Below are 14,790 nucleotides of genomic sequence, written 5' to 3' on the forward strand. Positions count from 1 at the left end.
AACGACAGGTGACAGTGAGAACTACAGTAGCGACAGGTGACCGTGAGAACTACAGTAACGACAGGTGACCATAAGACCTACAGTAACGACAGGTGACCGTGAGAACTACAGTAGCGATAGATAACATTACCCTCATTTCTTACATAGCTGGGCGACATAAATTGAAACATAAACTGAACAACATTTTCATATAAACACTTTGCCAGAGGCATAAATTTATTGAGCAGATAACCCCACCGTCTAACGTGACTTGCATAGTAACAGACACTCCGCCGGATATGTGTCAGGGTTCCGTTTGGCTGGAGAGAAAACAGCGTCGACACACAGAGGGTGCCTATACTGGAGTCTGAAACAGCTAGTCACGGGTTAAAGGTAGGAAGAGCACTAGTTTACCAATCTCATGGTGACGGTTTCACAAACAGATCTGTAAAATATTTACTACACGAACCACTGCACGTTTGTGACGGACCGACTTTTCTTGTCAATGTCCGCTGTTTCTTTAAGGACTATTTTACAATATTTCTCAACATCGCATCATGCCCATTCACTTGACCTGGATGACAGCCCGGCACTGTATGTCGATCCATGATTCCACGGATTGAAAGTCCCGCAGGTCACTGTTAAGACCGGGATTCGATTCGCCACATGGTACAATTCTGCAGCCCATTTCTGGTGTTCCCCGAGGTGATATCGCTGGAATATTGTTAAAAAGCGTCGTAAAACTTACTCATATTGGTCCACATTGTAGAGAGCCTGTTCAATGTCTTTTTGACTAACGCTGCTAGAGGTCATAAACTGAACACCAGGTGATCAGGGATTGTGTGTTGTTGGTAACCGTTGAAGGTCCGAATTAGAATATGTCTTCAGCAACCCACGCTGTCATCAGAGATGAGTAACGGGATCCGGTGGTCAGGCTCAGTGACCACATCTCACTTGTACAGGCCGATGATCATGATTTTGGTTACTGGATTGTTTCGTCAAGATTTATTTAGTTGCAGACCGTCGCGAAATAGCTGGAATATTGCTGGTTGCGGTGTACAAAAAGCAAACCGACCAGTGTATTTGGTGCCACTACCTGGGCCCCCAACACGTGATTGTATCTGTGATGCATCACTACGTCATCAACTGTATCGACGGAGTTGATGGGAGCGACATATTGAATCTACTGCCACACCCAGGCGTAACCAACTTCTCTCTTGTCTCCAAGACTCGACCGCACGTCCTTTCGTTGCTTCTCCATCCGCAAAAGTAAGCCACATCGAAATGTCTTGTAAATACATCCGCAAAGCCTCAACAGAAGGTGGACCAAAATGAAACATGGTACAGTGTTACCTGACTCCTATGACAGACTACTACAAAGTTAAATGTTCATGTGACAGCAGCTACGTGGGTGAAACAGGCAGACCCCTGTGCATTCGTATCAAAGAGCACAAAGCATCGGTCAAAAACGTGGATATGAAATCAGCACTATCAGAGCATGTCATCAAAAATCTCGGTCACACCATAAATTGGAAGGACACTGACATTTTGGCCGTCAACATCAACAACTGGCGAAAAAGGAAACTGACGGAGGCCATCTGGATCCACCTCTCCAAACCGGAAATTAACAGAGATCAGGGTGTCTTCCTACCAAATGCGTGGTGCACAGAATATGGCCATCAATGAACATGTATCTCTTTGTTTTTCCACTATCACTGTACATGCCTTCATGTGTTTTTCCTAATATTGTTTACATAAGTGGCTTCTATACCATCATGTGTTTTCCTATCATTGTTTTCATAACTAGCTTCCAATCATCCTATCAAGTTAATCCTATCCTTCTAGTTGTATAAACACTTGTTATATCCTGTATATCAACATTTCAGTTAATCCTCTTGATCTCTGTATATCTCATCTGCAAATACTATCTCACTGGCTTCCCTTACACACTATATCATTTTGCTCATGACCATACCATGTCATTCCCCTGATGAAGGGACAAGAAGTAGCTCTGAAACGTCGTGTTGTAAACACTACAGAAGTTGTAAATCCATACCATTTGTTGTCTCCTGTGGTAGTTATATCGAATCTTTGACTGATACATACATACACATACACACACACACACACACACACACACACACACACACACACACATACATACATACCCGTTAGAAGTTTAGACTCACTTACACAGCACATCGAACATGAATTTCTCCACTGACTTTGAGAAAACAACTGCAAACCTACAGATGAATGACACGAAGATCCTGCAACAAATCATCGACGAGTTTGTAAATATCGTGCACGTGCAGAGATGCCCTTTGGTGTCAAGTTTGGTTAAGAATTCGCCATTTTACACGGAGATTCATCATTTATTGAACTCATGACAGTAATGATGTCATTCGTTACGAATTCTGTTTTATAGTACATCGGTTAATGTGTAAACTGTAATTTTAAACAGTATGGAATATTTCGTCGTAGCTCGGCTTACGCTGCACTACACAGGTGATGACGTCAAACTCATCTGTACCCGTTCACACCCTGTGTCCCTCCAGGTACAGGTCAGGCTCGCTGACTTTGTTGACACATGCCATCGGTTTCCGATTGCCCAGGTCGATCACTGGATTATCTGGTCCGGACTCGATTATTTACAGACCCCTGCCATATAGCTGGAATATTGCTGAGTGACTTGTAAAGCTAAACTCATTCACTCACTAACTATACTGGGTTCTGCTTGCAGACTTCAACATGGATTCCGTGTGGTACTGTACGGTTTTCCTGGTGCTGTCGCCGACCGTCTCACATGCCAGTAAGTAACAATGTGGCGTCTTCCACATATCAGTAGAGAAAATGTTGTAAAATGTCACAAATATACACAGGAATACTTATTAAGCACATTTTATAATCATATGTAAAACAAATATACGCTTAGTTGTATATGTTTTGTTGTTATTCTGTATAAAGCAAAACCAAAAATATAAATTGAAATTTGGTAAGAATTTACATGCAGTGTGGAAATACAAAAAGACGTGAGTATAAACAATGCTAGATAGTATGGTCACAGAGACATTCCCAGTCATGACTGTGACACAATTGGCTTCTTTCGATGACGTCACTACCTGGTGTATCTAGCGCAGACGTGGATAACATCTGCAAGTCTCCCCTTTGTTCTCGTAATGGAGCGTCGTATTCATAGCATCGGATTCCTCCGGGAGGGAGTGTCTGTGTCATTTCCTACAGATTTGGAACAGGAATATCTCTAGCTCGAATTTCGCGTCCACGAGACGAGGCAATGACGGGTTGAGAACTGTGAAGTCTAGCTTTGCCAGCAATGGGAGATGACGGGTCTACAACTCTGAAGTCTAACTTTGTCAGCAATGGGAGACGACTGTTCGTGAACTCTGAGGTCTAGCTTTGTCAGCAATGGGAGACGACGGGTCTACAAGTCTGAGGTCTAGCTTTGTCAGCGATGAATACGAGACTAGTGAATGGTTACCCCATGCGCGGACTGCCAGCTTTCATAGCATGAAAAAAACGACCAACTAAGATGGGGACAGGTTGTTTTTTCTTGTTTTTAATTTCAGTCCCACTATACTCCTTCCCTCCATTCCTTACTCACTAACCCCAAACTATGACATTCGTTATCAGTGTGTATCACAAGCTGCGAAGGCATAGCGATCGATGACGGCATGCGCTACCCCGACTGTGTCGACTGCGACTTCTACATCAGATGTGAGAAGAGTGGGATGTTGAGGAGGCGATGCCCCTTGACACTCACGTTCAATGCTGATGCAGGGAACTGCGATTACCCAGGCAATGCCAAGTGTGGGTAAGATTCAGCGTGTTGTCGTAGACGGCACAATTCAGTCCTGTCAGTCCTGTCTTAAATATGGAAAATAAGTTTCATATATAATGTAAAAAGGAGAGACTGCTATTTAAGGTTGGCCCTTTATGTGGGCTTTCCTGGACACTTAAATCAACTATTATCAGATTGACTTAATTCTCCAGGGCAACATCAGCACCTACGTCCACAGCAACGCCAGCAACAACTTCCTCTACAACGACATCACCCACTACGCCTCAAACAACAACCTCGCCAATAACAACGTCATCTACCACTACTACTACAACACCACCACCAGCTCCAGGTGATTTCTTATCCACAATAAACGAAGTTACCTATATCTATACTTTAAGGATACTGTTTCATGTTCCTAAAGTAGAGCGGCGTGCAGTACGCATTGGTCCTTGCCGTCTCGTCTCACTATATTTTATTATGCAATGATACCATACCAAGATCGTCATCATGTAGAGACGACAAGTCGCGTCCGGGTGTTGGCACATTATTAGTGGAATTTGACAGAATAATTTCACACTTAATGGACAAATTAGACATGCTGGCTCAAAACTCTCTGGCACCTGGATAGCTATCCACCATCCACCCACGCCCTCACCATTGAAACGCTGGCGAAGATGTAGTGTGCACACACACACCCGATTTCTCAACAGTGTCATGACATACGGTAACGACGGACTCTAATTCGTCCAATTTTGCTCTGTTGTCACCGACAGGAACGTATTGTCAATTGCCGTCGGTCATTTAAGGTGAGAGACGTAGCTTCAGCAAGATATTTCCCGTCCAGTGTCGCTCGTGTTGTTACACGAGACAGGAGAAAGTCTCCCTTATCGAGCTGCGTCCCCTGTCGACCTGTCTCCCCTGTAGAGCACGCTTGGGATAAAATGTAGCGACGTTTACGTCAAACCCAAATAAACCATTGACGTTAGCTGAATTGGGACCAGCGTTGACTCGGACATCGCTTCGTTGTCAGGCTACATTAACGCCAATGGTGGGCTCACTCGATACTGAACTTGTGAACTGACTTTGACACCACATATCTTCAAGGGCGTGTCGCGATGCCTGGCGTCATAAAATACACATTTCGGTATTATCCAGACAACAGTTAGATAGGGATTAATGAAAACACCAGAAATACGTTATTTTCTCATTGCGTTAAAAGATGGTATAACATCAAATAATGCACAGGTAGGTTATTCCAGCAGTACCGTGATAACATGAACCAGAACTACCCCTCCTGTCTTGCTAAAACTCTGAAATGAATCTCTGCAGTAGATAATTTGTCTGTCAATTATATTTGTTCTTCTTCATCACAACAGGTTCTAAACTTAAAGACGTGAGAGCTACAAGTCTTGTCCTTAATTGAACGGTTAATAACTATGTAACGTGTGGGCAGGGGCTATCCAGTTACTTTATGTAAAAATGAAACGTTTGGTTGTATTGTGTAGGCACGGGTTATCCAATCATTTTATGTAACAATGAAACAATACATATCACTCAGCCACAACGGGTGTCACTCATACGCAATAAGTATCACTCAGACACTACATGTTCGGTAAGATAAATACGTTGTTCACTGATCCCTTGGGGCCTATGGGTTGATGTACCCTCAATGTTTGGTTTTGACCCTGAGCTCGAAGGGACCAGTAACAACCTACAATGTGCTATTGATCACTGGATTGCTCGGTGCAGATTCGTTTAGTCAAGATCAGCCATTACAATGATTACCCGTTCGATAGTGAGCTATCTTACAAATCCAACACAAAACGTTCCTTTCGTAAACAGGTGGTGGTATTTGATCTGACTGGGGACAAAGTGAGAAGCACACAAACCGGGTTATATGAGTGATTCATTCACAGCTAGTGACACTTATGCCTTGCTACAGAATGCAGAAACGACTGTAATGGAGTCGTGGGACTGGCCGTGTATCCGGACTGTCGCTTCTGTCGGGAGTTTCGAACTTGCTTCGGTAGTTATGAAGTCTTCCATACATGCACAAGCGGCCTTGCATATAGCCACGTGGCCGGGAACTGCTTCCGTGTGGACGAAGTGAATTGTGGGTAAGTGGCATCGCACAGAAATGCATGACGTGTTGTGACCGTACAGATATAATTGTGTTTGGTAGGTTCGACGGGACAAATGTAGAAATCCCATTTGCTGTTGGGCTGTGAGCAAACGGGGTTTAATGATGAACGGCCTAAGCGTTTTTTATTTCATATATTTTTATTGTGTTATTGATACCGATTATTTTCAAAATATCGTGTGTTTCAGGAGTTCAAGCCCAATCCTGACGTCTTCCGTGGAGGAAGGCATTAATCAAACGACTTGTGTGGACGACTGTACAGGTCGTCCCAGCGGAAATTACCAGTCATGTTCCACCTGTCACGGCTTTACCACCTGCTCTAACGGAATTACATACAAAATGAAATGTGCCGTGCCGGCATTGTGGTACGATACCAGCGTCGGGGCGTGTATCGCTGTGTCATCTACCTGCTTCTACGCTGGGTAGAGAAATGTACCTGATACATGCTGTTAAAACAAACAAATAAATGGTATTAATTGAAAATGTCTAGGTAAACACTACGGACTACGTACACAATGCTTCTTGGTATTTTCAATTAAAACTGGACTTTGGACTCGAGGCCAAATTATTCGTTATTTCGCAATATTTCGTTGTAGCATTCATGGCCATGGTGTGTTAGAACGTAAAGGAGGGAGTAATATTGTTCAGCACTTGTTTTGAAACAAACCACAACCAACACCGTAACAACGCGACCACCCTGTCTAACAACACTACAAGACCACCTCATCCAAGACCACCCTATCTAACAACACTACAAAACCACCTTATCCAAGACCACCCTATCTAACAATACTACAAGACCACCCTGTATAAGACCACCCTGTCAAAGAACACTACAAGAGCACCTGATCCATGACCACCATATCTAACAGTACTACAAGACCATCCTGCCCAAGAACACTACAAGATCATCCTGTCTAAGATCACCCAGTCCACGAACACTACAAGACCATCTGGTCCATTGCTACTCTAAGACTACGTCCAACCTGCAAAACAATTAAATATCTCACAGACAAACTCATGTTGTTCAACAGACTCCGCGAGAAGATCACAACAGACATAGTATGATTATATATTATTGAGAATTCAAAGATTGTAAATTTTCAAATTTTTTTTCTCACTAATTATTCACGTGTTAAATGTGAATACAAGCAGAACATAACTCCAGATTCAAAGACAAATGAACAGTTAGTATTTTGTCAAGTCACCATGTCCAGCAATGTAGGCTTCAATGCGGCGACGCATACTACTGATCAAAGAAGATAGAAAGTCGTGATCCATGCTGTCCCAATATAGGACCACCTGTTCTTTCATTTCAGCAATATTCGTGAGGTTTGTCTTAATGAAATTTTCCTTCATAAGTCCCCCAACATTTTCTATTGGATTCACGCCACGACTATAGCTCGGCCAATCTAATGCTCTACACTGGGTCCGAAACCAGAGTGTGAATGCTTTGAACGATGTTTTTGGTCCTTGTCCTGCTGGAACATTTAATTTCAATCATCTGGGCCTAGCCGCGCGTCCGTGGTGCTCAGTGCCATATCGATATGCAATATTTTTCAAAACACGATAAACAGTGGACAAAGGGATGCCGGTTCTACTAGAAATCACTTTAGCCGACCTGATGTCCTTTATAATTCTTTAAAATCAACTTCCTCTTCTCTAAACCATCCATACCAAGGGTCACTGAAAATGTCGGCTGGCAAGTAAACAAAGGGCGATGACACTTCACAAACAACTGAAGAAGGATTAACGGAGTTGTCTCTCTTGAATGAAACCAAGTACTTGATAGCTGGTCAAGGTTGTTTATACTCAAAATCCAATTAAACATATTCCTAAAATACTCAGTAATTTCTGGTCATACTATAACAGCGCAGTTCGCGTCTCATGACAGCAGATTTAGAGAGAGCATGTTGTCGTCACATCAATGTCGTCATATCGAAGACTCGAGTTTGATTCCCCACTCTGGTGTCCCCCTCCCTGATATTGCTGGCATATCGTGAAAGCGGTGTAAAACTAAACTCACTTGCTGTGACCCCCAGTGCACGCGTAAATGGGGACTGACGTGTTCGTCCGCCTTTCTATCTCAGTCCTCCATGCACTGTTTTGCATACTGTATTACATTGCAACCAAATTATTTTACATCTGTACTGAAACAAAGCCGTGTATTTACACATGAAACATGGCATCGTAAAAATCCTGTAGACTGCTTCACTGGTCGCGGGAAAAGAAACAATTAAACCAGGAAATACACACTTATATTTTGTTTCTTTGTTTGTTTGTTTTTCACGCCGTACGCACCAGCATTGCAGCAACATGGCGGCGGTCTGTAGATAATCCAGTCTGGACCAGACAATCCAGTGATCAATAGCATAAGCATAGACCTACGCAATTCGGATACGCTGGCATGTGTTAGCCAGGTCAGCTAGTCTGACCCCCAGATCCCGTTACTGCCTTTTACGACACACATGGGACACTGAAGACCTAATCTAGCCCGGACATTCACGTGGTCATACATTTACCGAATCTGTGTTTGTGCGTTTCTTCGGAGGCATTTAGAAGATGGTGATTATATAAGACGAGTATGTGGTTGACATCAGGAAGCCAGAGAAGGACCTGTATATACAATTAATCACAGAGGACAGATCAAAGGGGTTATATAAAGAATGATGATAAGGAGATGTGAACACACCAGAGTGATATACAATTAATCAAGTGATAACAGAAGTGGCTATTGTGATGTTCCAGACACTCGGGATACATACATCTTGATCTCCATTAATATCTTGGGTTAATCTCTTAATTTTGATGGCTTCATGTACTTTCCGTTTACGCCAATCGTGGACCTTGGTTGCCAGTCAGTGGAATGTATTGTCAGCTATTCCAGCAGATGTTTATTATTCTTTGAGTCTTCTGTCAACGGGGCGGGACGTTTCTCAATGTAGCTACTGCCATAGTTGCAGTTAAGTTGGGATATGTAGAATCGTGGGCTGCACGCGGTGTGGTGCTGGTGCCTGTGGGGTGGGCTTTAAAATTTTGTCTAAATAAAATGTCACGACTATGGTTGCACTTTTTTCTTAGCTGCCGGCTGATGTGATGACTAATATGGCCTGGCTAGGGGGATACATATAAATAACAAAACCAACCATTCCACTGACTAGCAACAGACTAGGATCTCAGCTATCAATGTTCCCGACTGGCTGACTATATTTGTGAGTTCGCTAAGCTGTACTCCGTCAATCATGTTCACCTGAACTGATGTTTTCTTTGTTTGTTGTATCTAAATTCTGGCTACATGACCACAAGTAAAGTGTCTGAACATCCAGTGATCGATAGTACGAGCAACAATAGTCCAACGTTGTTGGGGTAAGATGTTTTTGTGCACCTGTTATGCCGCCCCTAATATCAGCGTTGGTTCCAGGGAATCTAATTATGTGCCCGATTGATTTGGTCCCTTCTAAGACCGGGGTACGTATCAGCTAACTTGGATATCACATTCAGAACCAGGAGGGTATACATGCATATGTCGCCATGTGATATATGCCACTGCTGCCAGTATGTGGCCATGTAATATGCACCACCTGTACCAATATGTCACCATGTGATATATACCATTCGTACCAATCTGTCGCCATGTGATTTATCCCTGTCGTACCAATATGTCACTGTGTATTACATACCGCTCTTGCCAATATGTGGCCATGTAATATGTACCGCTCACACCAACATGTAGCCATGTAATATGTACCACTCACACCAACATGTAGCCAGGCAATGTGTACCACTCGTACCAGTCTGTCGCCATGTAAAATGTACCGCTAATACCAGTATGTTGCCATGTGATATATACCACTCGTACCAATCTGTTGTCATGTGATATGTACTGCTCTTGCCCATCTGTCGCCATGTAATATGTACCGCTCGTACGAGTATGTTGCCATGTGATATATACCACTCATACCAGTATGTTGCCATGTGATATATGCTACTCGCACCAGTATGTTGCCACGTGACAGATATCGCTCGTACAAATATGTCGCCATGTGAGTTGAAACAAGGAGAACATATACATAGCTGCATAGTGCGTATAATCCTAGAACTGACATGGAGGATATGAAGCCAGGTGGGCGATAGTTCCATAGGTAGATTACTTGTTGAAGAAAATGTAACAAACGCAAAGCAGCCCGTTCTCAGAAAACAACCTGCCGATTTGGGTATCCAAATCACCCGCCAACCCAGTCTGTGTACCTGAACGCGACGTTTAATTATACACATTCACTTTCTTTAACAAGGTCCCACAGATTAGGTGTGCAGGTGTATCCCTGCTGATGTATAGATACTTGTACAACCAAATCTCTCCATGACTCCATGGCCGGGAGCTTCTGTACTCTTCATACATACACATTAATGCAGACACGGGAATATTACACCCTCAATACCTGGTATATAGAGCGGGGCTTCTGGCATTAGAAACATTACCGTTAAAGCTCTGACTCAAATACAGCTTATCTTGTATTCTGTGTGTCTGATGTCACAAAACAAACACTCAAACGGCGTTGTACAAAAATATTACAAACCAACAAGGCATAAAAGACTCATACCTTGGGGTTACATAGGTATCAGGACGACGTACATCGCCCCACGCAGGCAGGATGATTGCATACGTGCGAGGTGATGAGGGTGTGCTGTGTGAGATACGATCTCCCCCGAGGGTCTGATAATTGATAGTAACATAGACCATGGAAACGCATCAGGACCGGAAGGAAACCCGATGGGATTGGGAAGGGTTTTTTATTATTATGTTTATTTTTTCTTATTTTTTGTATATATATGACATGAAAGACGGAAAGGAATAGTGTAACGCCCCGATGTCAGAGCATTATGTCAGTACATATCTTCAGGCTGCAAGTAGTCCTACCCTTGGATGATGCCTGCAAGGAAAGTGATCTCACACGAGTGATCTTGCCTGATAGTCGGGTGAACATGAACGGTAGACATGGATGCGTGAGGTTAACACCTGGCTACAACTGTCTATGGGTACAGACAAGTGTATGACTTCCTTGTCAGGTGCTGACGTATCCCTACTTGGTGTTAACGGCGGTAACATTCTGCATGCGGCATCTGAAGGAGAACATAACGAGATGGTGAAGTGTGTCCTTTCACTAAATACTGTTGACGTCAAAAGCAGCAAAAAGGGGAAGGACACCGGTGATGTGGGCTGTAGATAATACCGGATGCAACATCTTTTATGTCGCGTCTTATGGTTAACGTGTGCAGATGGAGAGTGAGTGAGTGAGTTTAGTTTTACGTCTCTTTTATCACTAACTCAGAATTATCAGGCTTCACATAATGTATCCATGTGGGGACTCGAATCCGGGTCTTGGGCGTGACATACGAACGCTTTAACCACTAGGCTACCCCACCGCCCTTAGAATGATGGTGATGGTACTTTAGCAAAGTAGTGATAACAGTCATAATGCCAAAGTCCAGCAGTGACAGCAAACCAGGATGGACATTGGCCTGAGTATAAATTACATAGGTCACTTCTTTACGTGGCATGTTGGTGAGTCAGGACAAACGTTATCAAGCGTGGATGAATGATGTTTAACACCCCAAGCAGAAATTGGGAAGATGTTTTCCTGGGAATGAACTCTCATCCCAAAAATAACCTAGTATGCTTGATACCCCAAAGATGACTGACCTTACAGGTCACGGACAAGAGAAGTTCTAGAGTTTATTAACCTGAGTTGACCTTGGACATGAGAACACGGTCACGGGAAGTTCTAAATTATATTTACTTTGTGCTGCACATGAAACCACGTTCATATTCGTGTACGTAGGTGGCCAGTATCCCTATACTTGTGTGATCGAATTCTCATCATGAGAACATCCTTTCGACCAGATTGGACGAAACATACCCCATCAACTCCCTGTTCTGGTTGAGAATTGTCTGTGGCAATGATTGAATTTTACATCAATACCGCAATCACGACGTTTCTGTATCACGACGTTTCTGTGACGTGAGACCGATTCATACGTACTCATATTGATATGTACGGTCTTTATCGCACATGCTGCATAATTTACGGGAATAAATCCTAACAGGGACTCTTTCTGTATAATTTTTACACTTGTTGATGGGGTGCCACCATATAACTGGAATATTGCTGAGCGTGGGGTAAAATTGAACTCAGTCACTCACTCTTTCGGGGTTCATTTGTCACAGTATACCGATTATTTACATAAAAAATACTGATTTCACGACAATAATTGTTTCTACATGATTATCAGTAGCTTTATGAAAGACATATATTTACTTGATACTAATGGAAACCTAATGTAGGTAAATGTAAATTCTACTCTCTTATAATATTGAATCAGTAGTTATGCAGGTCATTTCTTGTGCATTACCCTTCCGTTGCTCATGCTAAAATCGCCGAGACAATGTGACACATCGCAAACATTTTCGTGACAGAAGGCCCACAGAATAATAGTTTCTGCACAGTGGTTGTAGAAGCCAAGGGCTCCTTTCACAAAGCAACCTTTACTAAGGTTACCCTTAATCCCGTAAATCTAAGGTAACCTTAGTGCAATGTTAAAGTATGGAGTTACGGTTAACCTTAGTAAAGGTTGCTTCGTGAAAGGAGGCCCTGGTTGGTTACACGTGGTACGTAACTGTGACAGAACCACGAAATCTCGTGCACTTACAGTTCGTGACTTCAGTAGACCATTTACCAGCTTTAGAGGTATACAGGTTTCATGAATGTTTCGTTGTATTGCAAAGTTCTGAAATGGCTTATAATCATGAGAAAACACGCCTCCAGTGGTTTGGTGAGATCCACATACACCCTCTACCAATTATATCCGTAAATAAAGTGATCATGCAGGATGTGCCAGACACAACAGACAGTCTCTTTCCTCCAGCGTCCGTTTTAAAGTTCCTGTTGGGAAAACACAACTTATCCTGTTTAGTTCGAGCATTTGTTTCGTCATGTTTGTGCTTAGATCAGATGTGATCAGCTGGTGCAACTCTCTGGGAATGGGTAAATTCTTAACAAGCTCGTCAGAGGTTCTAGACACGCATGCACATGCACGCAGGCACGCAGGCACGCATGCACATGTACGCAACATTTACTGACAAACTCGCCCAAGCGACAAAACAGACTAACGCCTTTTGACTTGACACAACAATAAACAACATGGACGTTTACCATGCTTTAGTCAAGTAAAATCGGTTCAGTGTATAATTTGGCATTTTACAAAAAGTGGTATTGCCCTGTGGGTAAGGATTTGACAGGCGGAAACGGATTTGAATTACCAATTATAACAACCACCAACGGTTTTAGTAATATTTTACCTAAGTAAAATATAATTTGATATCTTAGTGCACAACGATGACATTCTACAGCCGGTTGTGGTGCAATTACTTCAACAACAGAGTCGTGGAATCATTTTTCAGCAGGATAATGCACAGCCACTCACAGCAAGACTGACTCAGAACTTCCTCGCCAACGCCAACGTTCAGGTTTTGCCATGGCCCACATGTTCAACGGATATGAACCCTATCAAGCACTCCTGGGACCTATCGGCAAATCGGACGCCGCCCTGTGCCTACGGTCAACCCCCCGGACATTCCCCTTATCGTTTTGATAAGCGTTTTAATAAAGTGTTCACTTTTAGACCCAACCCATCTTTACAGGCTTGTCCTAATGATTTTACAGATTTAACTGAAAATGAATTTTTGTACACATGTTGTGGAAAGGTCTCTCAAAAGAATTCCACAAATTTATAATTTCTGCGTTGTTGTGTTATTATTTTATGTCACTGCAAATATGTGGTGTCGTTTCTTTTGGACACTAGTTTATGTGTTTGCTTAAACCTTATGTATTAACGTTCCCTTCTCTTGACGTGTACCTTAACTGGAGTAACTGTTGTGTTTTATTTGTTGTTGTTGTTGTGGTTGTTGTTGTTGTGGTGGTTGTGGTTGTTGTTGTTGTTGTGGTGGTGGTGGTGGTTGTTGTTGTAAGTTGCTTTTCACGAGTAGACGTCCACATTGTGACAATGCAAAATTAAATTCTGCAGTCAATTTCACATAACTTCAATCATTCCTATGGGCGCCATCATGAAGACGACACACGATACAGACTCAAGTTAGTGAAAGTTGCGTAGTTGCAGCAGTATTCGTACCGGTACTTCCTGTCACCGAGTACATTGTGAAGGAACCAGGAAGTAGCTGCCAGTAATGTTATCAGCACTTTCACATAGCCACCAAAGAGACAGAGGAGAGGCGTCTGTATTATTCTGGTAAGTGCTGACATTTTGAAGCATTTCCCACTGCATATGATGGTTACATTCACGTTCATTAACTCTTGGAATGGTAATGTGAGAGTTGGACCAGGCTCCATCGCATGTATCACTGAACTAACATGTTCAAAAACACACCCGATGTTAAGAGTTAATGAAGTCAAGTCAAAAGCTTTCTTTGTGCAAACTGCCCCTAACATAACCATATGAAACCATAACCATGGGAAAACAGATGATTCCTTATAAGCAATACCCATGTAATGTTATCTAAATGTAAAATCATGTTGGTAGCCATTTTGGGAAGACGTTCGTGCATATGAAGAAGTTTGAACCAGTATTTTGAACTTTGGGAATTACTATATATGGGTTATCTACCATATTCACCATATACCATACAATGTGGTGTGGAGGATCCAACACAAGGACATTTATTGCAAGCTAACAAGACCTTCTCGAAGCATTCATACCGCTGAAATCTCCATACTTCTGCGCCATGTAATAACCTTGGTTGTATCTGGCTGTCAAAGAGCTTAAAAGAACTTATTAGGTGGCATGGTTCCAACTT

General features: G+C 42.7%; 1 protein-coding gene across 1 annotated transcript; it reads left to right on the forward strand.

The window, feature by feature from the left end:
- Nucleotides 1–254: 254 nt before the first annotated feature.
- Nucleotides 255–6,474, forward strand: LOC137277754 (probable endochitinase). Its single transcript, XM_067809712.1, has 6 exons — nt 255–372; nt 2,723–2,791; nt 3,631–3,811; nt 3,991–4,130; nt 5,724–5,898; nt 6,110–6,474. The coding sequence occupies exons 2-6, from the start codon at nt 2,731–2,733 to the stop codon at nt 6,345–6,347; spliced, it is 795 nt and encodes a 264-aa protein (XP_067665813.1). The 5' UTR covers nt 255–372; nt 2,723–2,730; the 3' UTR covers nt 6,348–6,474.
- The last annotated feature ends 8,316 nt before the right edge of the window (nt 6,475–14,790 follow it).

The sequence above is a fragment of the Haliotis asinina genome, chromosome 1, assembly GCF_037392515.1.
Source record: "Haliotis asinina isolate JCU_RB_2024 chromosome 1, JCU_Hal_asi_v2, whole genome shotgun sequence".
Taxonomy (NCBI): Eukaryota; Metazoa; Mollusca; class Gastropoda; order Lepetellida; family Haliotidae; genus Haliotis; species Haliotis asinina.